At 47.3% G+C, this 27,388-nt stretch overlaps 1 protein-coding gene across 2 annotated transcripts in view; it reads right to left on the bottom strand.

Annotated features, from left to right (window-relative positions):
• Positions 1–569: 569 nt before the first annotated feature.
• Tm9sf4 (transmembrane 9 superfamily member 4) overlaps positions 570–27,388 on the bottom strand; it is a 43,335-nt gene continuing 16,516 nt past the window's right edge. For both annotated transcript variants that reach the window (XM_038329378.1, XM_038329380.1), the window contains exons 3-18: positions 26,631–26,730; positions 21,866–22,034; positions 21,634–21,766; positions 20,218–20,341; positions 18,649–18,767; positions 18,436–18,547; positions 17,545–17,615; positions 14,619–14,751; positions 13,671–13,752; positions 13,498–13,573; positions 11,716–11,799; positions 9,127–9,302; positions 8,552–8,615; positions 6,531–6,650; positions 5,685–5,774; positions 570–2,454 (exon numbers count right to left, since the gene is read on the bottom strand). In XM_038329378.1, the coding sequence (XP_038185306.1) occupies positions 2,305–2,454; positions 5,685–5,774; positions 6,531–6,650; positions 8,552–8,615; positions 9,127–9,302; positions 11,716–11,799; positions 13,498–13,573; positions 13,671–13,752; positions 14,619–14,751; positions 17,545–17,615; positions 18,436–18,547; positions 18,649–18,767; positions 20,218–20,341; positions 21,634–21,766; positions 21,866–22,034; positions 26,631–26,730 (1,803 nt within the window). In that variant the 3' untranslated portion in view covers positions 570–2,304. The remainder of the gene's footprint in view (positions 2,455–5,684; positions 5,775–6,530; positions 6,651–8,551; positions 8,616–9,126; positions 9,303–11,715; positions 11,800–13,497; positions 13,574–13,670; positions 13,753–14,618; positions 14,752–17,544; positions 17,616–18,435; positions 18,548–18,648; positions 18,768–20,217; positions 20,342–21,633; positions 21,767–21,865; positions 22,035–26,630; positions 26,731–27,388) is intronic.

Here is a 27,388-nt window from a genome sequence, read left to right as displayed (position 1 = left end):
AATCCTTTGATAGTTTTGGTTGTTGACCTGATAAGACCTAGACTAACAGAGACAAGCCTCCAGATCCAGATACATGTGAAGGAAGTGGAGGCAGGAAGACCCACTTTAATGTGTGTGGCGCCATTTCATGGGCTTTGGTCCTACACTGAACTAAACGAGAAAAGGGAGTACAGCACTCGTGTTCACAGCTGCCTCCTGGCCTCAAGTTCCTGCAGCCATGACTTGGCCTTAATGGGATATATCCCCTCTAACCGTAAATCAGAATAAACCCAACTCTGCCTTCCAAGTTCTGGGATGCTTGCGCCTGAATTTCTATTGCTTTGAAAGCATCCTATCTGACACAGAGTGAAGCAAGTTGGAAATTTCAGACCAGGTTTCAACGTTATCTGAGTCCATAATTATTCGCCACTTCTTGCTAATCCAGAGGGGCAAAGGCCTGCAATTCCACATGGAGGGGTGAACAGAAGAGGCTGGCTTACAGCAGGCACAAACAGCTGAATCCTAGAGAACAGGGATGGGAGACTGAGCTTGGTCACACTTCAAACCCCACTCCTGAATGAGTTGAGACGTAACAGGACAATGGCATTTTTATTTACAATTGGACCAGAAAAAGTCATACAGGCATAATTTTTTTAATTAAAAATAATGACAATGATTTAAAAAGTCAGAAAAATTGACAATGTTTGAACCCCCACCCCCAAATGAGAATCTTAGAGGGAAAATGCAAGATTTGAACGAACAAGTAACTCCCCATCACTTTCTACTTTTTGGGCTCCCTTTTCTCCAGCCTGTCTCTTGGTGGAAGCCACTTGGTGCTGTGGAGTCACTGTGAGGCAAGACTGAGAAGTTCACTGATTTGACAGATGATGGTGGCAAGTCCCCAGGAGGCTGGGGCAGTGAGGGGCAGGGTGTGTTCCTAGCATAAGCAGCATCCTGAGCTGTCTCCCAGCACGGTCCCAACGGACTTGAGCAAGGGTGAGTGGCTGTTATTGACCCCTGCACCCAGGGTGGGTTTGGTCTCTTGCTACTTTAAGAGCAATCTCTGTGACTTGCACAGGGATCACAGGGGTTGGGGTGGAGGAGCTAGGCTAGGTACGTGAGCCTCCTTCCAACTTGGGGAGACTGACTTCTTGCCTATTCCTAGGAACTGGAAAAGGAGCAATCTAACTTACCTCCCATCTTCCTTCTCAGAGAAGTTTTCTGAGTGTCCCCAAAAGAACTTGAATGGGAGGAAGGGGGGATGGGTCTGGCTGAAAGAACTGAGTATAAATGCTGAGGTCAGGAACCATGAGGAGAGAATGCCTCTCCCTGGCCACCTCAAGGAAGAGATGGGAGAACTCGACCTCAAAGTGAGGGAAGAGGAGGTCCACCATCACCCTTCGGAGTAGTGCCCCCTGAGAAAAGGACTGGGGAGCAATCTTGAGGGATGAGCACCCTAGTGGCCTTAGCCACTTCTTCCCAGACACACATATGGGTGCTTGGCTCTGGAAATCCTTAGCCCTGACCCAGGGCTTCTTGGCACAAGAACAGTTCGCTGTAGATCTCATCTCTTCCTTGGTGGCCAGCAAACTCTGGCTGCTTTGATGACGAGAATCCTGCTGTCCTAGGGAACCAGGACATGTCCTTGTAGTAATCATGGCCGGGGCTTGTTCCCAGTCATATGATAACCGAAGGCCTGGCTGGAAGCCCTGTTTGGGCGGCAGAGGGCAGGCTGGGGAAGAGAATGAAAGGGGGGCCAGCAGGGGTTGGTTGGCACTGAGGCTACTGTCCGGGCTGGAGCTGTGCTGTGTTGTGGCTTCAGTGGTAAGGATGGGCAATGAGAGGCTTGGAGCCCTCACCACAGCCCTGGCGCTCTTTCTTCCAGTTAGTGGTAGGGTGGCCAACAGCTCTGAGGACGTGATGGGGACAGTGACCAAAACCCCACATTTATCCATCCTGGACCTGTTTAAAACAAAAACAAAACAAAACAAAACCAACCCAAAAACCCAAACCCAAACAAAACAAAAAACAAAAACAAACAAAAAAATAAAACCTGAATTAACAGGTCAGAAAACTCCTGCTGAAGGTGACTCTCGGGTAAAGAAAACCCACAGGAAAATGTACCCTACAGACTGGAATAAGATGAAAGGAATGCACGGGTATCTACAGGCCCTCCTGCCCCCATGCAGCCTGGGGATCTAGGAACACTGTGCCAGGAGTTACATTCCAAATGAGCAGGAGCTATTTTATTTGTGTGCCTGCAGTTCCCTACGCAGGGTGGCTTCCTGTCCGAGGATGGAGTGGGCCTAGCGTTGGTCTGCCCACTCAGTCTATCTTCACAGCAGCATAGATCTTGCGGACAAACATGTAGGCTGCATAGAAGCCGATGGTCCCTGTGAGCAGCCAGAAGGACAGGACCATGAGGGCGGTGTAGCCAAAGTAGAGGAGAGAAGGGATGAACTCGACAATGTCCAGCTGGGGTGGAGGCAGAGAAAAGAGGGATGGATGTTTAATACCAGGCAGCTATGAGCTATGACAAACTCTAACACCCACCCTGTGCTGGCTAGTTTTATTTGACACAAGCTATAGTTATCTGAAAGGAGGGAAGCTCAATTGAGAAAATGCCTCCATGAGACCTAGCTGTAGGGTACCTCTCCAAGGCCTCTGCATCAGCTCCTGCCTCCTGGTTCCTGCCCTGTTTTGAGTTCCTGTCCTGACTTCCTTCACTGACAGGACTATGATGCTGAAGTTTAAGTCAAATAAATCCCTTTCTCTCCAAGTTGCTTTTGGTCATGGTGTTTCACTACAGCAGTAGATAATAACTAAGATATGCGTCCACACCCCTGCCCCCACCTTGTAAAACTGACACCTGGCAAGGTAAAAGGGCACACAGTGCAGACTAACTTCCAACTATACCAGGGCAGAGTACTGGCTTGGACCTCATGACCTTGGGGGTCAGGGGAAGAACTCTATAGGTTGGAGTGGATTTCCTGGTCCACTGTCCCAAAGCAGCACCACAATATTCCTGGACAGCTAGAGCAACATCAGAGTCAAGAGGTGGGAAATGTGTGGAGGTTCCCACTGCTCCCAGGTTAAGGACTAGGCTGCCTCAGTTTACATTCCTGTGACCTTGAGAATGCCTGGCAAATCTCTAACAGCTCACAATGCTTTTTCTCTTGGAGTACACTGGCCTCCTGTGACTGAGGTAGAGGTGGAGGGCTGGCGGTGTGATGTCTGCTAGGACAAGAATGCGGCCCACCTGACACCTTGGTATGTGCCCAGTGCACCAGGCCCTGAAGGGGGTCTGTTCTAGGGCTAATAGGCAGATACACCCCACAAAATGTGACAAGCCCAGAAGAAAACAATAAAGAAAAATAAAATCAAAGAAATAAAATATAGGTCCCTGTCTGAGATCTTCTAAGTCTAAAGGGCAAAGACTACATTTATAGGTTCCAGGTCCCTGCCATCTCTCATGTATACGCGTGTGTGCGGGTGTGTGTGGGTATGTGTGTGTGTGTGTGTGTGTGTGTGTGTGTCTGCAGGTGGAGTAAAGGGGGTAGGAGAAGAAAGGAACAGGACAATGGTCAAACCAGGAAAGGAATGGGCAAAAAGAAAGGGCTGACCGGGTCCCAAATTCAGACCTGACAGGGTCTGAAGTTAGACTCCAACTTCCTAAATTGTACACTACGTGCTTCAGTCAGTTTCAGTTAGGTTTTGGTTACTTGACAGTCACAAAGGTTCTGACTTGAACAGGCTACGGAGATGGGAAGAGTCTAGGAATAAGACTAAGATACAAGGTGCACAAGGCAGGCTGAGGTGTGAGCCTGAGACTTGTAATAGCTGTCCAGTTAGAGAATGGAGTGTTCCTGGGTGAGCTTCAGCAGGATCAGCAAACCTTGTCTGCAGGGCCGACGATATCTGTATTCCCTCCTCAGTTTTATATTATGTGGTTTACTCAACTGTCACTGCAGTGGGAAAGCAGCCAGAGACATGCGGATGAACGTACATGGCTGTGTTCCAATAAAATCCTCTTTCAAGAGGAGACTGTGAACCTCTGCTGCCCCGGAGGCAGATGTGACCATCTGCTGGGACTATAGAAGCAGCACGGGGGAGCACTGCCATTAGATTATCTGGGAAGTCCTCTCTCTCTCTCCAGAACCTGGGATTTTGGGGAAACTTAGGCATTCTGAGTTCACCTACTAGACCCGCAGCTTTCACTTTGCAAATAAGACCTGGTTGCAGGCCCTTGGGCTTTAGAGACCTTAAGTAAAGTATGCAAAATCCTTCAGTGTTGGAGGTGAGGCACCCACCAGAGCCTCCCTAAACTTCTCTAACTGGCCCATCTGGTTTGCGCCCTAGTTGCTAAGCCAGACTCCTGTTGATTATCAGCCCACGCTTAACCTGTGTGAGCTCATGTAGCAAGCAGGCTTCCAAGACACAAGCCTGGTCCTGGCTCATTTTCTCCTCACTAGGCATAAGCAAGGAGTACTTGAGTGAAGAAAAGGGGGCCCCAGAGACACGATGGCTGAGGTCCTAGATGTGGCTTTCATAGGGTGTGTAAATAGTCTTCCTTGATCTTTCTGTGTACATATTTGTGTGTGGACATGGGTGTGAGGCCAGAGGTCAACACTGGGTGTGCCTCTCACTCACTTTCCACTTTATTTCTGACATAGGGCCTCAAAACCTGGACCTCACTTGACTAGGTTGGCTGCCCACGAGCTCCAGGGAACCAGTCTCCACCTCCTCAGCACTGTGTCTACAGAGTGCACGTTGCTGTTCTCGATTGTTTATGTGCGCTCTGGGGTATCAAACTCAGGTCCTCACGCTTGCACAGAAGCACCCAGACAGATTTTATCTCTACTTATGTCTTTTAGCTAGTCTTACTATCCTGTCACTGTCCTTCCCCCGTGTCTTGAGGTAAACACTGCATCACCAGCCTTACTTCCCAGGAGAAGCACCGCAGCTAACTCTGCCCCTGAGATGTATAGGGAGTGAGGGAGGCTGCAAGTGAGCGAAGTCCCGAATGAATGTGCATTCTGAGATGGACACAGCTATGTCAAAGACTTCAACGCTGGGCTCAAGAGGAACGGCAAAGTTTTCCTCAGGAGTCTGAGTGTTTAAGGATGATTAATCAGTGCGTGCAACCTGGTAACTGCAGCTTCCTCCTCCAACGTTAGGACTGCTGGCCTACAGAGATCTCTACCAAGACCAGCCAACCCTTCCCCTGTGGTATAGCCATAATAAACACCGAGATCCCGGGTTGACCGCGATAGTAGACCCCACCTGTTCCCAGCTTTCCTGTACTTGTGTCTGTCCTTTCTTCATTACCTCACCACCTCTACCCAGGGTTCCAGGACTCAAGTCACATGGGTCATGGTAGAAATGATCTTGCTACATACATACCTCAGGTTGTATGTAGCTTGTATGAACTTCAACCCCTCCAGGCTCAGCCACCCAGAGCTGAGGTTACAGGCCGTATTGCCTTTCTGTTCCAAGTATCTCACAAGTTTCTGCACACAGCACTCTCACTGTTATTCAGACTGAGGCTTGTTTCCCAAACACAGAACGTGGCTCTAAATGGCTCTGGTCATTCCCGCTTTGGGTATGAAAGCACAATCCAGACACTTGGCTTCCTTTCAACAGTCTCCTCCTCCCCAACATCCTGCCCCAGAGAGGGTTAAGGGGGATCTCAAGGAGGGTGGTACCTTGTTAACAAAATAAAAGATGGCATAGACCAGGACATAGAATGCAGACCCCCCTGAGACCAGGAAATTCCTCCACCACCAGCGGTAATCCTACGGAGCAAAGAGAGCAGAGAGAGCAACGGTCACCACAGGCCCCAGGCCGTCCTTCCACAGGTCTCCACAGATCTCACGATCAACAGAGGAGCGCAAGGCTGGGTAAGAAGAGTCACATTTGACTGGGCAATGGTGGCCTTTGATGCCAGCACTGGGGAGGCAGAGGCAGGCTGATCTCTGAGTTCAAGGCCAGCCTGATCCACAGAGTGAGTTTCAGGACAGCCAGGACTACACAGAGAAACCGTGTCTTAAGAACCAAAAAAAAAAAAAAAGGATGAAGTCCCATATCTGAATTCATTTCTAAAAAACCACAGAATTGCCCACTAACATGGGTAAATTTTACTGCTTATAAATCATAAGCTTTTCAAAGATCAGTAGAAAAAAACAGTAACAAATAACTTTGCTCGAGCAAATGCTTCTCATGGCTGAGGGTCATTTAGTTAGTGGTGACCCGCACAGCAGTCTCCTAGCGGAAGAGCTGGCTTTCGACTCAGGCTGGTAGTGGCTCTGGGCTGGCCTACCCTTCTGCCCATAGGGGAGACAGGTCAACAGTCTGCACCTGCCAGCTGGAGACTTGCCCCCTGGAGTGGGTGGGTGTCAACAAATCACAGCCATGCAGAGGTGGACACCATCAATTCCAGTGTAGAGGAAAATGGCTTGGGCAGGGGAATCAAGACAGCCCGAGGTACGCACATGGGATATCCACCCTCTGCAGTCCCATCCCACCCCCCACCTACTGGTCTACCCCCTCACCTCTGCACACAGCTGGAAGTACACCATGACGATGCTGATTTGTGAACAGGACACTACCAGGATGATGAAAACGAGGAACAGGAACCCGAAGAGGTAATAGAACTGGTTCTCCCAGATTGCCTGTGGCACCAGAGATGGTCTCAGTAACCTGCTGCTCAGCAGCCACTCCTCTCAGAACAGCTCCACCAGGTGCATGCTGTACCCACCAGCTTTATCACTACACACAGACCTGTATAACCTTGGCATTTAAAAAAAATACTTTTTTTTTGAAAAAACTTTTTCACACAATATATTTTGATGTTTTCCTTCTTTCCCAATTCCTCTCGGATGCTCCCCACCCAATTGTATGTTCTTTTTGTCTCTCTTTAAGAATAAATAAAAACAGCTAGGCAGTGGTGGTGCACACCTTTATCCCAGCTTTTGGGAGGTAGAGGTAGGTAGATCTCTATGAGTTTGAGGCCATAGCGTTATAAAGCAAGTTCCAGGACAGCCAGGACTATACAGAGAAACCCTTCCTCAAAAAAACCAAACCAACCAACCAAACAAAAACAAAACAAAATTTCCCCAAAACAACAAAAAGACAAAACAAAAACATCGAGAACAATAACCCCCCCCCCCCCCCCAAGTATACCTCCACCCCTGCAACGAAAATCCAAATAAACAAATCAATTAAGGGGGAAAAAAAAGCCCAAAGTAAAATGAGACAAATAATCTAAAAAATAGCATAGAATTTGTTCTGTGTTGGCCAACTACTCCTAACCTTGGCTTCTCTTCTATTTTTTTTCAAGACAGGGTTTCTCTGTATAGACCAGGCTGGCTAGAGAGCCGCCTGCCTCCAAATGCTTGGCTGTACCATCACGCCTAGTACTCGCCTTTCTTATCTATCTATCTATCTATCTATCTATCTATCTATCTATCTATCTATCCATCCATCCATCCATCCATCCATCCATCCATCCATCCATCCATCCATCCATCTATTATGTATAAAATATTCTGTCTGCATGTATGTCTGCAGGCCAGAAAAGGGCACCAGACCCCATTACAGATGGTTGTGAACCACCATGTGGTTGCTGGGAATTGAACTCGGGACCTTTGGAAGAGCAGGCAATGCTTTTAACCTCTGAGCCATCTCTCCAGCCCCGTCCTCGCCTTTCTAAAATTTATTTTGTATGAATGAATGTCTGTGCACCACGTGCATGCCTGGTGCCCAGAGGCCAGAAGAGGGTGTCAGATCCCCTGATACTGGAATTATAGATGATTGTGTACACTATGTGGATGCTGGGAATCAGGTTCTCTGGGAAAGTGGCCAGTGAGGAATAACTGCTGAGCCATCTCTGCAGCTCCAGCTTGGCCTTTTATAGACGAGGAAGTCAGAGCTCAAGTGATTGGTTAAGGGTCCCAAAAAAACCAGGAGAGCCCATGGCACGTATTCTGGGGACAGGCAGCAAGCTCTTCCTCTTAGCAGGGAAGGACTGCTCTTCCGGAACAGCAGAGACCTGTAGAGTACTGATAACGGCACCCCTGGGCTGGGCACCGAGTCAGCTGCTCACATGCTCTGCAGTCCTCCTGCCAGCTTTCATGTTGGTACTTCTAGGCAGGAGTGCTCACCAACATGGCAGCAGCATTTTCTGAATGCCAAGTCTGTTTCCATTTGTTCCAGTTGCTCAATGATGCTGACAGCTGGGGATCCTTCTATGTGCCTGAAGTCTTGGGTAGCACTGGCAGGTGGAGAGGGTGAGGGACCCAGGAACGGAAGCAGATGCAACAGTGCTATCAATAACAGTTGTAAATGACTGCATCACTCGAAGCAGCTTCCATGTGCTAAGCCCTTTCCAGGCATCAGCCCCTCATGTACAGCATGTCTCTATTACTGCTCAAACTGTCCCGACAGTCAGGACCATTATTGAATTTAAGGGCGAAGAAAGGGGTTCCTGCAATTTCACAGAAGCAGGAAGCAGAGTGCCTAAGTGAGGGTGGCAAGGCTGCATGTGGAGAGGTGGGGAGTTGGCGGTACTCACACTGAAGATGAAGAACAGCTCAATGAACATGGCGCCGAAGGGCAGGATCCCAGCCATGAGGATGCTGCAACAGAGAACAATGTTGATGGTGCCCATGCCCCTTCTGAGCATCAGTACAGAGAATGCCCACACAGTGGCAGTTCTTTCAGTTCACAGATGGGAACTCAGTTAGAATGGTGGGTGACCTGCCCAAGGTTCAGGCGCTCATCATTTTTTATTTCTTTAATACAATTATTCCACATGGCTTTTTGGTTTTGGGATATTGGGGATTGAACCTAGGGTAGTATGCAACTTAGGTAAGTAAGTGTTCTGCCACTGAGCCATATCTCCAGCTTTTCTACCTCTGCTTCTCTGACCTAGTTTTTAGGCAGACATGAAGTCTGTAGCACCTTTCCTTCATTGTGGCGTGAGGCTGCACTTGCAGGCCGGTCGCTAGTGCACTTGCTGATGGTGCAGGTGATCTCAGCACCCTTCTGGGAAGGTAGGCTCCTCATGTTCTCCTGAGGAGATGCTTTAGGAGAGGACTGGGCCTTGCCCACCCCAGAAGTCCCCTGTTCACCTCTGCCAAGACTCACCCCACAAATCGATTCATGTACCACCGTTGTTCAGGGATCTGCCGGGGAATCTGGTTTGTGCGCACAGGGTTGTCGTATGGCTGCTTGCGGAAGCCGAAGTAGTAGCCCAAGTAGACAAGGGGCAAGGAGATCCCAAACCACATACACAGCAAAGCCACCATGGTGGGAAATGGAACCTGTGGACACAGTGCTGTGAGGCCCCCATAGGCCCTGACACCTAGAACAGAAGCCATGCAAGTGGTGGTGGTGGAAATGGGCAGCTCTGGGCTCCAGGGGAGGAGAAGCCACATGCGCAGCAGGGCCACTGTGGTGGGGAAGGTCTGGCAGACTTTTCCGCCCCAGGGCTCCTGGCCTGAATCTCTCGAGGCCAAGAATTTCCTGTGGGGAGGGCAGAGTGTAGATGGGGCTGTGTGAGCTCCCAGTGAAGATGGAATTCAGCATCCCAGGAGCTCACCATCCAAGGAGGAAGTGGGACCCGAGAGCTCCAAGGAGCTGTGAAGGGGCCAAAAGGAAAGGACACAACATGAGGCCTGCTGGGTAACGGGAAAAAGGGAAAAAGCAAAACCCCTCGAGTGTGGTTAAAATGAAGCACTGCAGTATTCTTCCAGGTGGGGAAAAGCTGAGCATAGGCCTGGAGTTATAAAAGAACTCCATTTTAATAAAATTCATTTTTTAGACAGGGCTTCATGTATCCTAGGTTGGCCTTGAATCTACTGTGTAGGCAAGGAAGACCTTGAATTTCTGCTCCTCCTCCTGGGTGCTGGGATTGCACGGTGTGCACTACCACAGTGAGCTCATGAAGATCTGGGGATGGAACTCAGGGTTTCGAGCATGCGAGGCAAGCACTCTCCTGAGCTACATCCTAAGCCCCCAAACACAATGTTTGTATGCATATTTGTCTGAGAGGCCCACAATAAAAAAGCTAATAGCACTTCCGGGGATGGGGCATGGAGGATGGACTGAGTTTTGTCTTCCTCCTCATCTTCTGTATAGTTATTTTCTCTAAGACTTGTGCAAAAAGAAGTGTTTATATTCCCATATCTTCCCATATTAAGATGGGAATGTGAAACTGTGCAGCCACTTTGGAAATCAGTATGAAGTAAAAGTAGAACTGCAGTGTGACCAGCTCTGCCACTCGGGTGTGCACACAAAGAACTGCAGTGTGATCAGCTCCGCCACTCGGGTGTGCACACAAAGGGCTGCAGTGTGACCAGCTCCGCCACCTGGGTGTGCACACAAAGGGCTCTAAGTCAGCACACCACAGAGTTACTTGCACATCCACATTTACTGCTGCACTAGTCACATTAGCCAGGAAACGGAACTGTACAGAAGATAAAGAAAAACATAATGATGATCTGCAGGAAATGGATGGAACTAGAAACATTATAATAAAATAAGCCAGACTCTGAAAGACTGCATGTTTTCTCTTATATGCAGAACCTAGATTTAAAATTTTTTGTGTATATTTATATATGTTTATGTGTAACTTGTGAAACTAGAAAGGGGATCACTAGACAGAAGGAAAAGATCTTCAAGGAGGGGGAAATAGGGTAATGGAATACATGTGATAAGAAAGCAGAAGTTGGGAGTTAGTGGAGGAAGGAAGGGGACCAGCCAGAGGGGGGAGGGGACGACAGAAGGGCAGTGGGTGAGGGGAATGAATAAGAACAAAGTATAGTGATACATATGTATAAACTGCCATAATGGAATGTATTACTTTGTATGCCAACCTAAAAATCAATAAAAAGAGCATGTTAAATATTTAGAACAGTATTTATTACAATAAGCATAATTTGTTATAATTTTTAAATCACATAATGTCATTTTAAACATCTCTGCTGAAGGAAAAAGACTGAAAGAACACCTATCAAAGACCTCTGCAGTGTTGACCTCTGAATGGCTCTACTGGGGGTGGGGTTATGTTTCATTTCCCACTGTCTCTGTGCTCTCTACAAAGTCTACATGAACACTTCCTTCCCTATGCTGCTGGGAAGAAGCAGTCTACACTTAAACCCTATCCAGGGCCCTTATCAGACACCAACTCTCAGCACACTAAGGCTGGGGTGGCAAGTACCTGTCCCACTTCTGCAGACCTGAGAACTGACCAAAGGCCCACACTCCTATGTGCCCTCAGCCGCAGAGCCTGAAATTTCATTCAGAGTTTGAGAAGCTCCTGGCAACAGCACAGCCTGGGGCTAAAGGGAGCTCCACTCTGGAGTGGTACTCACAGGAGCAGAGGTGAGCCCTCTGACATTATCCACTCACACCAAACAGCTCTCACTTGGTTGAGACATGGGGAATTCCCCAACTGGCCCCTGGGATGTGGAAACCTCTTAGAGAAATGAGCTATGGCCAGCTGTTTCTAAGCCTGCAGAAAGGCCAGGGTCAGGGTCAGGGTGCTGGAGATGACAGATGGGCAATGCTGGGGAAACCCCAGTCAACCCTCCACCCTGACAGCTGGGAAAAGAACTTTGGGGACTCAGAAAAGGGAAGGGAAGAAGGTAAGAACAGGAAGTGACCTTAGGGAGGACTGAACACCACAAGCTCTTCTTGCTGGAGAGGGGCGGGATAGCGGGGGAAGGCACTTACTGCTCCTGATGAGTGCTTTCCCCAGATGAAGCAATTCAACACAAAGCAAATGCCGAACACCACACCAGGATACAGTGTCGCCGTCTGTGAGCAAGAAGGACAGGTTGGCGAGCTGATCTAGGGATCCTATTTCATCCTTGGGGGATTCACAGACCAGAAGACTAGAGGTTTCAAGCTCTCTGGTCCTTTGGATTTCAGCTGAAGCAGGCAGGCCTCCTGCTCTATAAGACATTTTGTAGAGCCCTGAAACCACTTTTTCCTTGCCCTCATCCCACTTTCTAATTATAGATGGCACTCAACTTAGGAAGGTTCTATTAGGATCTTTTGAATTAGTGATGGACTGGTGGTTAACAGCATTCAGTAGCAACCACGCTGCATTTGGCATGTTGGCATGTTAGATGCACATTCATCTCAGGACACTATCAACTGAGATAAAGAGCACCTGCATACATGTCTGTCTCCCCAACACACTCCAAATCCTGTCCTTTACTGTGTTCTCATCACACAGACAGCAGCTACTCAAGGAGTATTTGCATCATAAATAAATGAATAACATTATGTTTATCTCCCAACTCCAAATTGCCTAAAATAATGGTTCAGTTTGAACAGCATCTTAAGGATGACAATTGTGGGCTCCACTCATATCATCTCACCTGACTCTCACTACAGGTTTAGAAGATACCCTGTTTATCCCTCCACTCTACAGTTTATCAATGGTGGAACAGAAGTGGGAATCTAGACAGCCTGTCTCCAAAACCCACTCTTGATCCCCTGCAATGTAATCTAGTCAGTCTCTTGGGCTAGAAGGCAGGCTCAGAGAACCAAGGCCGCAGGCTTATTGGGTCTCATTCTTCCATACTGGGATTTTGGCATCCAGGTGAGTCACTAAGCACAAGGGCCTTGGGATATCTTGAGCAACCTAGCACTCAAACTGCACTAATTCCTCTTTGGCTCAGTTTCTCCCATCCAACAGCCAGCCACTGCTCCTGCAGGTTCTTGTCCCTGGGCCTTCAAGTAGGTCATCAACGTCTTGTGGTATGTATGAGAGTACCAGGGGCTATGTGCTGCAAAGTAGAAGCAACCAGTCCACTGGAGAGATGGGAAGCAGAGGCTCAGAGGGCTGTTCATGATTACCCATCAAGAAAAGTCAAGTAAAGACTAGGATCTCGGCAATTCCAGAATTTTGGGTGCTGCCTAAAATTTTCAAGGCCCAGTTCAAATGTCAAGATGTCTTTTCCTTTTTATTCTCTTTCATTCTGCTGTGTAGCAGAGAATTCGACATCCTCCTTTCTGGATGAAACTTACAGTCTGGGCACCACCTGATACCAGGCACAGAAAGAGGAAGGAAGTTCCTGGGAGAACTCCAGCCCGGCACCACCCCATTTCTATGGGCCTTTCTACATCCAAGATGTCTCTTCACTACACTGGTTGGCATGTCGGCTAGCTGTCACACAAGCCTGGCCTCTTTCTCTGGCAGGCAATTCTTTCTAGTCTGTTGGGCATGGTGTCTTCATGCAATGTTGCTGATCACTCTGAATGTGCTATTCTCTTGCTTGAGCCACTGGACAATGCAAGCCAAAAGTCACCCGAGTTCAATCCCCTTATATAACTTTATGGACGGTGCATCTGCAGCTCTGGGAGATCCTTTTGTAAGCTTGAGACAGCCTTCCAGAACTTTTGACTGTGGATCTAAGAAAATCCCCACTGGGGCCTGCCTATGCTCCTGAGCATGTGGAACAGTATCTCAGGCCCTACCAAATGCTGGGAGAGGAGGACACTTACACAGAAGGCTCCTTTCTTCCACCGATGGCCTTTTAGAGTTCGGTAGAGACGGCCAGCAGAAAATCCACCAAATACCCTGTTGTAGGAAAAGGCAGAATCCACAACAAGGGGTCCTGTAAATGGTGTGAAGCAGGCTTGTGCCAGCCCCTGGGAACATTCTCACATACACCTACCCCATGAACATGAAGAGGAAGCAGGCAGTGGTCATGAGAGCTCCCCGGCTGGAGGGTGACAGCATCCCAAGCATGGCCACAACTATAGAGGGAAGCAAAGGGCAGAGTCAGGATCAAGGATCTGGCAGACTCACAGGCTACTACACAAATGAAGTTAGAAGAGATTCCCTTCTTTCTTGGCATTTGTAAGAGCACAGCTCTCTACAGAAAAAGACTGGGCTGTAGCTGGGCTTGGGGGTGGAGAAGCTGCTAGGCCTTGCTGTCTGAATCTAACCATAGCTTCTAGTCCCCAGAGTCCTTGGAATGAACCACATAAGAAGGCCAAGAGCATTCTGAATACCTACAAGCTGAATGTAACTTGACTATGAAAGACAGAAGTTAGCCTCTCCGTTTTTTAGACAAGCAAACTGAAGTTTAAAAAGATTAAGTGGCTAGCTAGTCATAAAGTTTAAAGTCACGAGGGTGAGATAAAAATTTAGGCAGACTGACTCCATACCTGTCTGTAATTACTATATATTAGCGAGGGTTTTTTCTATAAAGTCCTGCTGTATGGTGGCGCAAGCAGAAAAAGTGAGAGTTCATCTTGGCCTGGGCTACATATAAGACCCAGCCTAGAAAGAAAGACAGGCAGACGGGGAAGAGACCTGAGTTAGCTCTGACCCTGACAGTAAGTTTGGGCTAGCTGCTTACTCTAAGGGCAGAAGGAAGCTAGCCTCACAGTGCTGATGTGTGCTTTACTGACCAAGTACTCAGGATGGCTCTATGTGAACTGAGTTGAAATACAGAGAGGAGAATCACTACCGCCAGGCTGGCGCTGCTGCCCAGAATGCTTGGCCTGCTCCGGGGAGATAAGCCTACCCTTTTGCTTAAGGCACAAAAGGTGGCCATGCCTCAGGATCAGGTTATGTTCCTCTGACCCCCCATACCTAGCCTACATGGTCCACTCACAGATCACGATGAGGATCATGCAGAAGAGCTGAATGCCTGAGCCCAGCAGAGAGCTGAGGATCATGGGGTACTGGGGTGGCCTGAAGACATCACCGTGCACAAGCTTCCACCCAGATTCCTCCATAGTGTCTTCCTGCAGCAAAGGGCAGAGAGTGAGGTAGGTTTGTGTGGACAGGGAGGCTCTGCAGGGAACACCCCCATAGACCCAGGCTACTCCATCAGAGCAGCACCATTCTGCCACAGACTTCTTAGAGGAATGCTACATGGGAAAAGGGGGGCAAAAACAGGATACTTGAAGCTGCAGGAAAAAGTCTCCCTAATTCCACAAAACAAGAAAATGGAAAACAATGCAAACACCAGTGTACTGAAACATTAATAGTCTTTGTTGGTGAGTAACTTATCTTTTCTGATTTTAAATAAAAGATGTATTTACTTGTGTAAACAAATAGTATATGTCATGGAATTCAAATGAATTTAAAGAAACAGAAAATGTTTAGTATATGAAAAAAATTAACAACACAGAAAAGGTCAAGTGCGGTGGTATATGCCTGTAGTGTTAACACTCAGGAGGGTAAAGCAGAGGATTCAGAGTTCAAGGTCGGCCTGGGCAATGTGACAAGAGACTGTTTCCCAGCAAATGTGCTCACTCAGATACACAGTTTTCTAGATGGTAGAAAGATCTAAAAAATAAAATGACCTGGCTGGGCGGTGGTGGCACACGCCTTTAATCCCAGCACTCAGGAGGCAGAAGCAGACAGATCTACGTGAGTTTGAGGCCAGTCTGGTCTATAAGAGTTAGTTCCAGGACAGGCACCAAAAACTATAGAGAAATCCTGTCTTGAAAATCCAAAAAAAAAAAAAAAAAAAAAATCTATATATATGTAAGTAATGTTTACACATTAATGTAATAAGATACCATTGTTTTCTTTAGTCTTCTTTCTTTAATCTATGTTTATTCATGTACACACATGAATAGTTTTAAATAATAAAGGTCATACCATGTATATACCATGTACCTTGTTATTTTCAAGTGATATATGATTTTGTACAATTCTCCATGTTGATCTTTTTTCTTGTTTTTTTGAGACAGGGTCTCATTTTGTATGGAGCTCACTCTGTAGACCAGGCTGGCCTGTCTGTCTCTGCCTCCTGAAAGCTGGGATTAAAGGGGTGTGCCACCACCATCGACTCTCCTGTCAATCCTACTAACCATTTTGTTTGGGTGTATATGTTCTTGTGTATGTACATGTGAAGTCAGAGGTCAACTTTGGGTGTCTTCTTCAATTGTTCTCTGCCTCATTTTTTGAGACAGGGTCTCTCTCTGGACTTCAGGAAACTATCCATCTGTCTCTGACCCCTTCAGCAGGGTTATAGTTGCCATCCCTAGCTGTATGTGGGTACTGAGGATCCAAACTCAGGTCCTTGTGTTTGTGTGGCAAAGCAAGCACTTTTACCAACTAAGTCACTTCCCCAGCCCCACAATTAGCACTACAAAAAAGGGAGGGAAGGGAAGGGAAGTCTTGTGTGGTGATGTATACCTGTGGTCTAGCATTCAGAGGCTGAGGCAGATTGATCTCCAGTTTGAAAAAGCCCAGGTAACACAGTGAGACCCTGTCTTTAAAAAAAAAAAAAAACAAAAAACAACTCCCTCCCCCTCCCTCCTTAAGAGAGGGCAGGAAACCCTGCCCAGTGGGGGAGGGAGGAGGGGGAGTGGGGGAGCAGGAAGGGAATGGGAGGAGTGGAGGAAATGTAAATTTTTTTGAATGGAAAAATAAAAAAAAAAAAAATCTGTGCTATTTATATGTCCTAAAACCACTCCTATGACAGTTGGAATCTGAATTTGGGGGGGGGGGGGTATTCCTGAAGCATAAAAAAAAAATTTCAAAAAAAAAAAAAAAAAAAAAAAAAATTTCAAATAAGATGTGTTCATGCATATCTGTAATAATAGTATTAATCTTTTTTTTTGTTTTTTGTTTTTTTTTTTTTTGTTTTTCGAGACAGGGTTTCCCTGTAGTTTTCTAGAGCCTGTCCTGGAACTAGTTGTAGACCAGGCTGGCCTCGAACTCAGAGATCCGCCTGCCTCTGCCTCCCGAGTGCTGGGATTAAAGGCGTGCACCACCACCGCCCGCTAACAGTATTAATCTTAACAAATACCAAAGCATCATGCGATTATTGGCTATGTGTAGTTTCTTGTCTGAAAATACATAAGAAATGTTCAGTACATAAAAGGTTTAGGATTTTTTATTTTCTTATTGGTGGTAGTGATGGTGTTTTTTTCTTTTTTTGGATCCTTGTTGGCCTAGAACTCTCTCTATATAGATCAGGCTAACCTTGAACTCATAGAGCTCCACTTGCCTCTGCCTCCCAAGAAATAGGCATGAATGACTATGCTGGGCCTTGCTATTTTTGATACAGGGTCTTGTTATGGACCAAGTCATCTCAAATTAGAGATTCTCCTGTCTCAGCCTACTGAGTGCTGGGATCATGGGTATATAATGCTATGCCTGGCTCTAGCTTTAAATTTTGTACAAAAAACCATTATTTATTTATTTATATATTTATTTATTTGTTTGTTTGTTTGTGCATGGGGGGCATGTATGTATAATAAAGTGTGAAGGACACTGTGGAAAGTCACTTCTCTTACCTCCACCATATGTGTCCTAGGGATCAAACTCAGGCTGTCAGGCTTGGTGGCCAGCACCCTAAACATTATGTGCCATTTCAAAAGCTCTACTTTAAAATGAAAAATTAACTAAGTTTCTTTCTGTGACTTAGTCCAGATCTACCCGTTTGGGTGATTAGGAAATGTTTTTGTCTTTCCTTTTCAATGCCTTTGAGGTTTATTTTACGCTCGCTCTCTCACGTGTGCAGGTGGAGAGCCCTACTCCCTCTTCCAGTCCATCCCGCCCCAGCCAAGACCTCGTACAATGTCATCCTCCTTGTTGTAGTTGGCGATGTCCTTCCGCAGGGTCCGGATAATAATCATGCTGAGGATGCCTGCAAGCGACAGGGTTGGAGGGTGAGCACTGCTAACAGAGTGGTCTAGCTCCATGCCCCTTTCCATCAGGGCCTGGTCATGAGACCACCCAAACCCCTCCCACACAAGCAGAGAAGGGGTTGTGAAGAGAAAGAAACCTTGGGATGGGAGAGACAGCTACAGGATGTTGCTTTGTGTCAGGGAGGAGAGTTTACTGGAAAAGTCTATTTGCTAGAAATGCCCTGAATGATGTACTTCCACTGTGCATCAAGACTCACCTGGGATACCTTCACCTCTCTGTCCCTCAACAGTTCAGGGCACAGCACCGCCACTCTGTCTCATTTGTCCTGCCTCCCTCTTTAGGCAGCAGCATGGTGAATAGAAATGGGCCATGAGCCCGAGCTCCCTATGCTGTTAGGCTTAGCCCCTGCGCTGAGAGCTGGAGTTTGTAAAGAAGGGCAGCACCCAGCCCTGGGTAGCAGTGGAGAAGCAGGAGCTGCTGCTACCTCTGCCTCTCCTAGATGGAAGTAAGTGTTCTCATTCTACTTCTGTCCAACATCTTCTCCACCCAGCTTCCTGCCAAGCTTGCTTCATGGCAGAACCATGTTTCTGGGGGTTGCTGAATGAATCAATGGCTGTGCAGACAAACGTATCTGCTCTCTAGCAGCTTACAAGGGCCCCTGCCAATTCCTGTTCACATCTGTACACAAGAAGCCCAGCACAGGGATGTGGTGACTGACTGCTTCTGACGCACATGACCCTGATAACACCCTAGAAATTCCTCTTAAGTATGTGACATCTCAGACCCTCAGCTCCACCTTCCATACTTAGAGCTCTCACCTGACAGGAAGAAGACCACCACGACGGAGTTAATGATAGAAAACCAGTGGATCTGCACATCACTCATGGTTAGGTAAGTGTCCCATCGAGAGGCCCATTTGATGTCACTTTCCTGGCAGGTAGGAGGAAGCAGAGTCAGGCCTCCTGTTGGTCAGAGAATCCCAGCCCAGAGCAAGCCCTCCTTCCCTGGCCAGAGCAGGCACTCTGTCTCACCTCCCAGTGCACAGAGTAGGTGAAGTACAGCTGATTCTCCTTAGTGGGGTCAATTTCTTGGGGCGAGGAGTTGGTACCCTCAGGTAGGATACATGAACTCTTCTCATCTGTTTTGAGGTCTGTGAGAGACAGAGACCCAGTCTGCTCTCACAGTGCCCAGTGCTACTCCCCCAGGCAAGGCTGTTCTGCAGGCATCTCAGGGTTGAATGGAGGTTGGGAACACAAGAGGTAACTGACTCCCTGGAGCCCTGGCTTTCCCAAGGGACTTCAGGAGTAAAAAGGTATATACATGGGGGAGGGAGGGAGGGAGAGAGAGATCTGAGTCTAATTCCCTCCATCTAAAAGCAGTTGGCTTTCTACATTCAACCCAAACATCCACTGACTCATTCACCGTCCAATCAGGCCCACTCAACTTGCATCCCAGTGGCTCCCTCCGTTTGCTCACGGATCGGTCATCTTCATGACTTTAGCAAGCCTACCAAGCCTACGCCTTCCCCTTCCATTCCCTCATTTGTTTGCTGTCATCCATCACCTCATCTAGTCAAACAACACACAAACACCAACCATGGGTCAGCACTGTGTGTGCTGTCAAGAAAAAAACAGAATGGAATCTTAAAGAGCCACTGAGGATGTAAGAGACCTTTTAAAAAATCACTGTAAATGCTGAACTGTGCTTACGACATCCACAGGAGAGGAAGGACAGTCCGTACAGTTCGGGTCTCACGCTTTATGACTGCTTCATGTGGAAAGTCATGATCCACACTTTTTCAAAAAGGCAGAAAATCACCATTCACTGTGGACAAAGGCTGGAAGGCAGGCTAGAGACAGAGCTCAGTGGAACACTTGCCTAGAATATGTGAGGCCCTAGGTTTGACTCCTAGCACATGAAAAGAAAAGGCAGAGGCAGGAGGATACACGGGTTCAAGGTCAGTCTGGGCTGTGTGGTGAGACCCTGTCTTGAAAAGAAAACAAAAAGGCGGAGTGATGCAAATCTTTGTGAGCTTGAGGCCACCCTGCTGGTCTACATAGTGAGTTCCAGGACAACCAGGATTACATAGAAAGACCCAGACTCAAAAAAGAAAAAAAAATCAGGACTGCGCTAAGCTCTTAAGTCCTGGCCTATTGCCAACCTCGGGCAATTTCAGTCTGGCCCATCACCACGCAGAAGGAGACAAAGTAAACCACAACTGTCCCCAAAGGCTTTCCCTGTGCATCATCCCTTGTTCTACAACCAGGCAGACTGGTTCTTGAGAAGAGGCTCAACCAAGTCCTTGACCAAGTCACTAACCTCTTGAGCTTCTGGTTCCTCATCTATAATCACCTCCAACCTCCTGGAGTTGTTGGAAGGCAGTAGGCTTACATGGTACCCAGTCCACAAGACAGCAGGCACAACTCTCCCTCATTTGCAACCTGCTCTCCTGGGGTTCAGTGGCCTTCTCGGGATGAACCTATGTGCCACACCTGGGCCTGTCAGCTGGTAGCATGGTGAGACTGTGAGAAGATCCTATCCTGTGTATAAAAGCCCAGGCCCATCCAGCCCTGCCCCTCTGGTGCTACCTCCCCACTCACCCTCCAGCCTGATGCTCTGGGGAATCACCTCGAAGCGGACGACACGGTATGTGTGCTCCTGGTCCTCTTCCATGTCCTCCCGGTGGTAATAAAGGATGAACGAGAGGTGATTGTGCAGGTAGATCTAAAGCAGAGAAAGAGAGAATAAGAAATAGCTAGCAAAGCAGAAAGTTATTCAGGGAGCCCACTCCAAGCAACTAGAGCCTTCCTCTGGGCATATTGCACTCTTGCTCTGACACCCACTGTGACTTCCTGGGGCTCAGCAGATAAAATCCAAGTCTCCTTGGCCCGGCTGTCATTGTCCTTTTTTTCCTTTTTTTTCCTCTCTCTCTCTCTCTCTCTCTCTCTCTCTCTCTCTCTCTCTCTCTCTCTCTCTCTCTCTCTCTCTCTCTCTCTCTCTCTCTCTCTCTCTTAAAGCCAGCACACAAAATAATGGTTTCATTATGGCACTTTCGTACATATCCTGTTCTTGCCTTGCTTACCCACTGCCTTGCCAATTGTCACATTAGCTCACCTGGGCTCTTTAGCCTGTCCCTTCCTCACAAGCAGTTCCTACCCTGTACCTCTATTTGCAGCAACTGGAATGCTCTCCTTCTTCTACTCCACTCTTTTCTAAGGCCCTAGCTCCTCCATGAAGCCCCCAATGTACAACGGCTCCCTAGCTAGTGAAAAGCAACACGACTCAGGGCCTCACACCACAAGTTTTCTCCAAATTAGGACAAAGCTAACCCTAACCCTCTATACAAACAAAGGAACGCCAGCCTTTTACTCCCTGGGAAATCGGATGAAGAGGACACAATTATAATCTATGTTATCCATTACTAGCTTACCGCCAGGAGTTGTGTCATGAAGTGTACACACAGAATGTCATGAAGTGTACACAGAGACTGATTTTCAAATCAAGTGGGAATCACAGTTTCGAGATGTGGAAACACTGGACCAAGGACTCTTAGATCACTAGCAAATGGTGGCTGCAGGATTCAGCCCAGGGAACCTTCAGTGTGCTCTTGATCATCATGTGGTCTTCTTTCCTACACACTTTACAAGTTCTAGGTTCCTTTTCTAGTTTTAATCTTACAGAAACAGAATCTAATATTTTAGTGACTATCCTTTTATCCCTTTATAGTGTGTGCTGGAGCCAGACCAAAGCCACAGAATTCTCACAGGCTATTGACCACGAGGCACTGGCAGAAATATGTTCTGGTTGACCCTCATTTAAACACACACACACACACACACACACACACACACACACACTTTAGCACATGTGATGGCTAGAGGACAGCTTGTGGGAGTCAGTTCTCTCCTTCTGCCTCGTGGGTACTAGGAATTGAACCTAAGTCATCAGTTAGGAACAAGCACCTTTACTTGCAACCTATTGACCCGGCCCTCTGAGCACGCCAGACACTACTCTACCTTATTGACATCCGTGAAGCCAAGTCGGTAGCCATGTTCAAACTGCACATCTTTTTCTTTCTTCTTGTCATCACTGTCACGGTTGTTGGAATAGAGCTCCAGCCGGGTGGCCACAGGCAGGTTGTCAGCAATGCTAGAAACCCAAGGCCTCACTCAGTCTCTCAGGACCACACTCCCACCAGGTCCTCCCTGGGCTGAGTTCAAGGCCAGCAGGGAGCAGTGGGTAACTTACAGGTGAACGTAGTAGTCTTCTGTGATGCGCTCAGCCACCAGCCTGCTCTGCTCCACTGTCAGGGTCACTGGCTTGCTGGACTGGCCACACAGAACTTCACACTTCTTCTCACTGTTCATGAGAACCTGGAAAGGGGTGTTGACAATCCGGTCCCCTCTCAGCACCTCTCCTGCCATAAGAGAGACAGATGGAGCTCAGAGCTTCAGCCCTGTGGTGACTGAGGTCAGCAGTCACAGGGCTGCAGACAGAACAAAATGGAGCTCCAAGGATGTCACAGCGCCACAGACCTGCTGTCAGGCTCTGCCCCACCCCCCCTCTACTCTGTGTTCCATTGCTGGTAGATGCTCCACATCCTCCCATGTCTCTAGAGTCCTGGGTGGCATCCTATGCCTGGTGTGTTACCTTGCCCCACGCTTCCCTTTCTTTTAATAACCCTTCCTGATCTCATAACTGCAGACAGGTGATGTTGTCTCTATCCCTAGCTTTCTGGACAAAGATCATATAGTGTGTGCTCCACCCTAGGGCAGCTCCAGCCTATCTCTTACCCATCTCTCCAACTCTCCCAGGTCACTCCAGACCCTGCTTTACACACACAGGTAATCTCAAAGTCTCTGCCCCCAAGCAGCCTTTGCTGACCCTGTCAGCCTGGAGCTTGCCACTCCCTCCTGTTCCCCCTCAGTACAGTGAAGAAAATATTCTGACTCTAGGCTACCTGCTAACTCACCCTGCCTGACATTTACCAGCTTAGTCTGTGCATGTCACTTTACCGAGCTTCAATTCCCTCCTCCAGAAAATGAGACAGCAGTTAATATTCTCCTTACAGAATACTGAGAACTGAGGGGTTAATTCACTCCCAGACACAGATCGGGCAGGCAACAAAGAACATCATTTGCAACACTGGCATCACCTCTGCAGCCAGCTGGCCTCCCTTCTATCTCTGTGCAGCTCCCCTGCATCAGTGACGTTACTCTGCAGCATGCTAATTTGTGTAGGTCTGACCCCCCTACTACCAGGGAGCTCTCTGAGCCAACACCTACTACTTAATGCACTGGCACTTCATGCCGGTTTCCCCTGAGGAACCTGAAGCCAAATGTTATACTCACAGGCACTGAGCAGCTGGGAAGCATCAACTAGACCCACTGGGCTTTCACTCAGAGCTGCTCATTAGTTCAACAGTAACGGTATGAAACTGGGGCAGGCTGAAGGAGACACACCATGCCAACAGGCAGGACTACCACCTCCACAAGTACTCTGTCCAACATATGCCAGTGGATCTACTTGCTACACTCAACATGCCTTATCTACTCACTTATTCATTCACCAGCACTTGCTAGGAACTGGCTATGTGCCAGGCCTGAAGATACAATGTTGAACAGACATATTTGTAGAACTTATGACCCTAAGTTCTAGTGTGAAAGAGACTGATGAACTAGCAGAGTGAAAATGTACTGTGTAACTGATGTCATGGAGAGTAGATCCAGGGAAATCTCAGTGAGCTAGTAGGACTTGGAGGAGGGGCAGTATTAACCAGGCAATTTAGATAAAGGCAAAGGCTGCTTGGGGGCAGAGACTTTGACTGCTTTGTGCAGAAAAAGGGATGCAAAAATCTGGCTGGAGTAATGGCACCAGTCAAGAAGTAAGGACAAACACAGGAAGCGTGTGTGGGTAGGCCACCATTATAGCACACAGATTCAAGAGCAGCGAAGGTGGTAAAACTGTGGGAACCAGCTGCTTACTGGGTACTAGGGATAAGGAAGGGAAGACACTCAGTTTTCTAAAGGTCAGGCAGTTGGATACTGTGAGTTGTTGGTAGATAAGTGCCAAGTGGTAGAGCCACAAATTCTACCGTATTAGAGACAGCAGGTAGCCATGCAAGGTAGCAGCCCTACGTGATGTCTTGAGTATGGCACAGGCCGTCCAGGAGAGGAAAAGGAAGAGTGTGAAGAGGGTGAAGGCCTCTATTCCTCAGGTGCTATCAGATGCCTGACAGTGCACGTGAGCCTGTAAGTCTGGGATCAGTGGTGAACAGAGCATGAGGATATCAACAGGACATCTGCATAGCCCACAGCTGAAATGGCATTTTATAAACAACCAGGACTAGAGAAAGTAGCTCAATATGATCCCCGGAGTTAAAGTGGGATGCTCCTCTGTATGCTGTGAATATGTTTTATTACCACTGGTTAATAAAGAACCCGATTTGGCAAATAGCAAGACAAAATAGAGTCAGGAGGGATATCTAAGCAAAGATGCAGGAAGAAAGAAAGAGGAGTCAGGAAAATGCCAGCAGCCACAGGAGAAGCAAGATGTTAGTTAACAAATCACAAGCCTTGTGTTAAAATATAGACTAACAGAAATGAGTTAATTTAGTTGTAAGAGCTAGTTAATACTAAGCCTGAGTTAATAGACCAAACAGTTTGTAATTAATATTAAGCCTCAGAGTGGTTATTCAGGAACCGGCAGGCGGGAGAGAAACCTCAGTTGCAGGACTGGGCTCTTTCCTTACACCACGTCCTACTGTCCATTTATTTGTAAGCCAATGAGGAGCTGACTTGAAGAGAGGAGAAACTGTAGAGAAAAGAGGCCACACACTAAGTAAGGCTGTGTTACTTCTTAAATTTGGAAAGTAAACTGAATTAAGAAAGAAGGTGCTGGGTTACACCTTTATTCCCAGGACTAGGAGGCAGGGGCAGGCGGATCTCTGTTCCAGGACAGCTAAGGCTACATACACAGAGAAACCCTGTCTTGGGGAAGAAAAAGGGGAAAGAGGACATCCTAGCATGCCTCATTTCTAAAAAATACATAACTATTCCTCTTTCTTTTGAAACAGGGTCTCACTATATTTATTGCCTTGGCTAATCTGGAATTTACTGTGTAGTCTTGGCTGGCCTTGAACTCCTAGAGATCCACCTGTCTCTGCCTCTGGAGTGCTGTGACTAAAGGCATGGGCCATCATGCCTAGCTAAGTCATCCCTCCCCCAACTTTTTTTTTGAGACAGGATCTCACTATGTACCCAGGTTGTTTTCAAACTCCCAAGCTCAAGCTGTCCTCCTACTGAGCTCTCGAGTAGCCCAGACAGCAGGCCTGTCACCTTTTAACAATGAACCAGAAGCCATGATGTGACTAAACAATATATGCTAATAAAAAAAACATTTAAAGGAACCCATTCCCAAAGGCTAGGGTGCAGCTCAGTGGAGAGCACTTGCCCAGCATACCCAAGTTCCTAGGTTTGATCCCCAGCACCTTTCTTATGGCACCCCATATCTCGGCAGTTAGCAACTGTTGCATGATCATGAGGATTGGAATTCAGATCCCAGCACTCAGAAGGCTGAAGCAGAGGGTCATAGGTTTAAGGACAGTTTGGGCAACGGGCAACATGGCAGATTCCACCTTGGAAATCTTATCTCAAACAAACAAACAAAAAACAAAACAAAAACAAAAAGAGGGACCAAAGAGATGGCTCTGTAGAAAACAGCACTTGCTGCACAGTCCTGAGAACTGGACTTCACATCTTAGCACCCACATGATAAGCCAGGTGTACCACAAAATGCCTGTACTCCAGCTCTGAGGCATCTCTTCTGGCCTCCAAGTGTACTTACTCACATACACATCACACACTCAACACATGAATAAATAAAACAAACCTTTAGAGAACAAGTGTCTTCCTTCTCTTTGCTAAGACGTAAGAGGGAAATCTGCTGAGGCCTCTGAGGTTCAAGGAGTGTCTGTCTGCTTGCTTCTCTAGGACTTAAAGCTGAGACAGGCAGAGAGGAAGCACAAGCAACTGTCCTGAAGAGGTACCTCCAGTGGGAGAATATTTAACCTAGAATCATGGCTGCTATTTACCACTTGTGCCAGACACTGTGCAGGGCGTTTCACACACTTTCTGAGTAAGTCTTGCTTGGCTTAGCAAGAATGTCAATGTTTTCACTTGCTTTGAGGCAAAGATAATCACTCTTTTCTTTTTTGTTTTTTTGAGACAGGGTTTCACTGTGTAGTCCTGGCTGGCCTCAAGCTTAGAGATCCACCTGCTTTTGCCTCTCAAGTGCTGGGATTAAAGGAGTGCATTACTACTGCCCAGACTTTTCTATTCTTTTATTTTTTGAGAATTTTATAAGTACAATATTTACATCAACCTTTTAAATTAAAGGTAGAGCAATGATCTAGGGAGATGGTTCAATGGGTAAAGTGCTTGGGATAAGCTCATTAGTACCCATATAAATACTGGGTGGATGTGCTGACCTGCCTGTGATCCCAGCACTAGGGAACAGAGACAGGAATCCCCAGAGCAACCTAGATAGCCAGTCTAACTAAATCAGTGAGCTTCAGGTTCAAAAAAGAAACCATGTCCCAATAAATATTGTGAAGAGCAACCCAGGAAGACACCTAATGTCAATCTCTGGCCAATACACACCAAAAGCAGGATAAGGGCAGAGCAAGTAATAGAAGCCACTAGAAAAGAAAGGGCTATCTAGAAACCAAGGGAAAGCTGCTATGGTTAGAAGTTGAGTGCTCTCACCCTGAAAACTAGTAAAGCCCAGGTTAGCTATTACCTAACAGTATAATCAAAGTCAAGTCAGTCTACAAAACAGACACAAAATCACTACCTATGCAGGGCCATTATGACTCACTGAGCTAACACAAACAATGTTGTACATAAACTATGTACAACAGTGTCTAGCACATAGCAAGTGTTAGGTAAGGCAGCTACTATGAAAACCATGCCAGGTCCCTGTGAGACAGGCTAAAGTAGTACGAGAGGCTTACCCAGATTCTCTGCCTTGTAGGTTATCTTGTTGGGCTGGCAGAAAGGCAATGAGTAGTACTCGTAAGGAAGCTGGGTCCGAGAGCTGGTAAGCTTCACAGCCTGCAGGAAGGAGAGAAGCTGTTATTCTTCAATCCACCAGAAACAGAAGGCTGTGACAAGAAGACTCCTTGGCACTCAGATGTCTTTAGCACACTTAGCACTATCACCCAATAGGCAAGTTCACTGCACGCCACCCCTGCACAGCCCGCAATTCTGGACTGTGCTGTAGACAGCACACAGATTTAGTTTAAAGCCACAGTGAGATCCAATATTCACTGAGTCGTAAACATGTGGCTGCTCTTGGACAAGATGTCACTTGAGTGCCCTTCTGCAGGAGGCTTTAGAACCAAGAGGTCCGTGCCTCACTTGCGACCCACGTAGCCCTGTCCTTTCAGTTCCTTGAGCCTATGGCTCTCTTACCTCAGGCTTTCCCCCTGCCATTCCTCTGCGCCCCTCTGTGCTCATCTGATGCTTTCTCCTATCTAGGTCTCAGCTAAAATTCCCCCAACCTATGAGCCCTTCCCTACCCACTGTGTCTAAATGAACTCCCCATCATTCCATTTCAACTCTCTCAGCTTTCTTCAGAGCTTGTCACATAAAATACAATTATTGTATATTAAGTTTTATTTTTATTTAATTTTAATTTTTATTTGTGACAGTGTCTTTCTCTGCAGCTCAGGCTGGCCTTGAATCCACAACTCTCAGTGCTCTCACCACT

This window comes from Arvicola amphibius, chromosome 5 (assembly GCF_903992535.2).
Source record: "Arvicola amphibius chromosome 5, mArvAmp1.2, whole genome shotgun sequence".
Lineage (NCBI taxonomy): Eukaryota > Metazoa > Chordata > Mammalia > Rodentia > Cricetidae > Arvicola > Arvicola amphibius.
The sequence above is the reverse complement of the archived record's forward strand: the minus strand, read 5'-3'. Positions and strand labels throughout refer to the sequence as shown.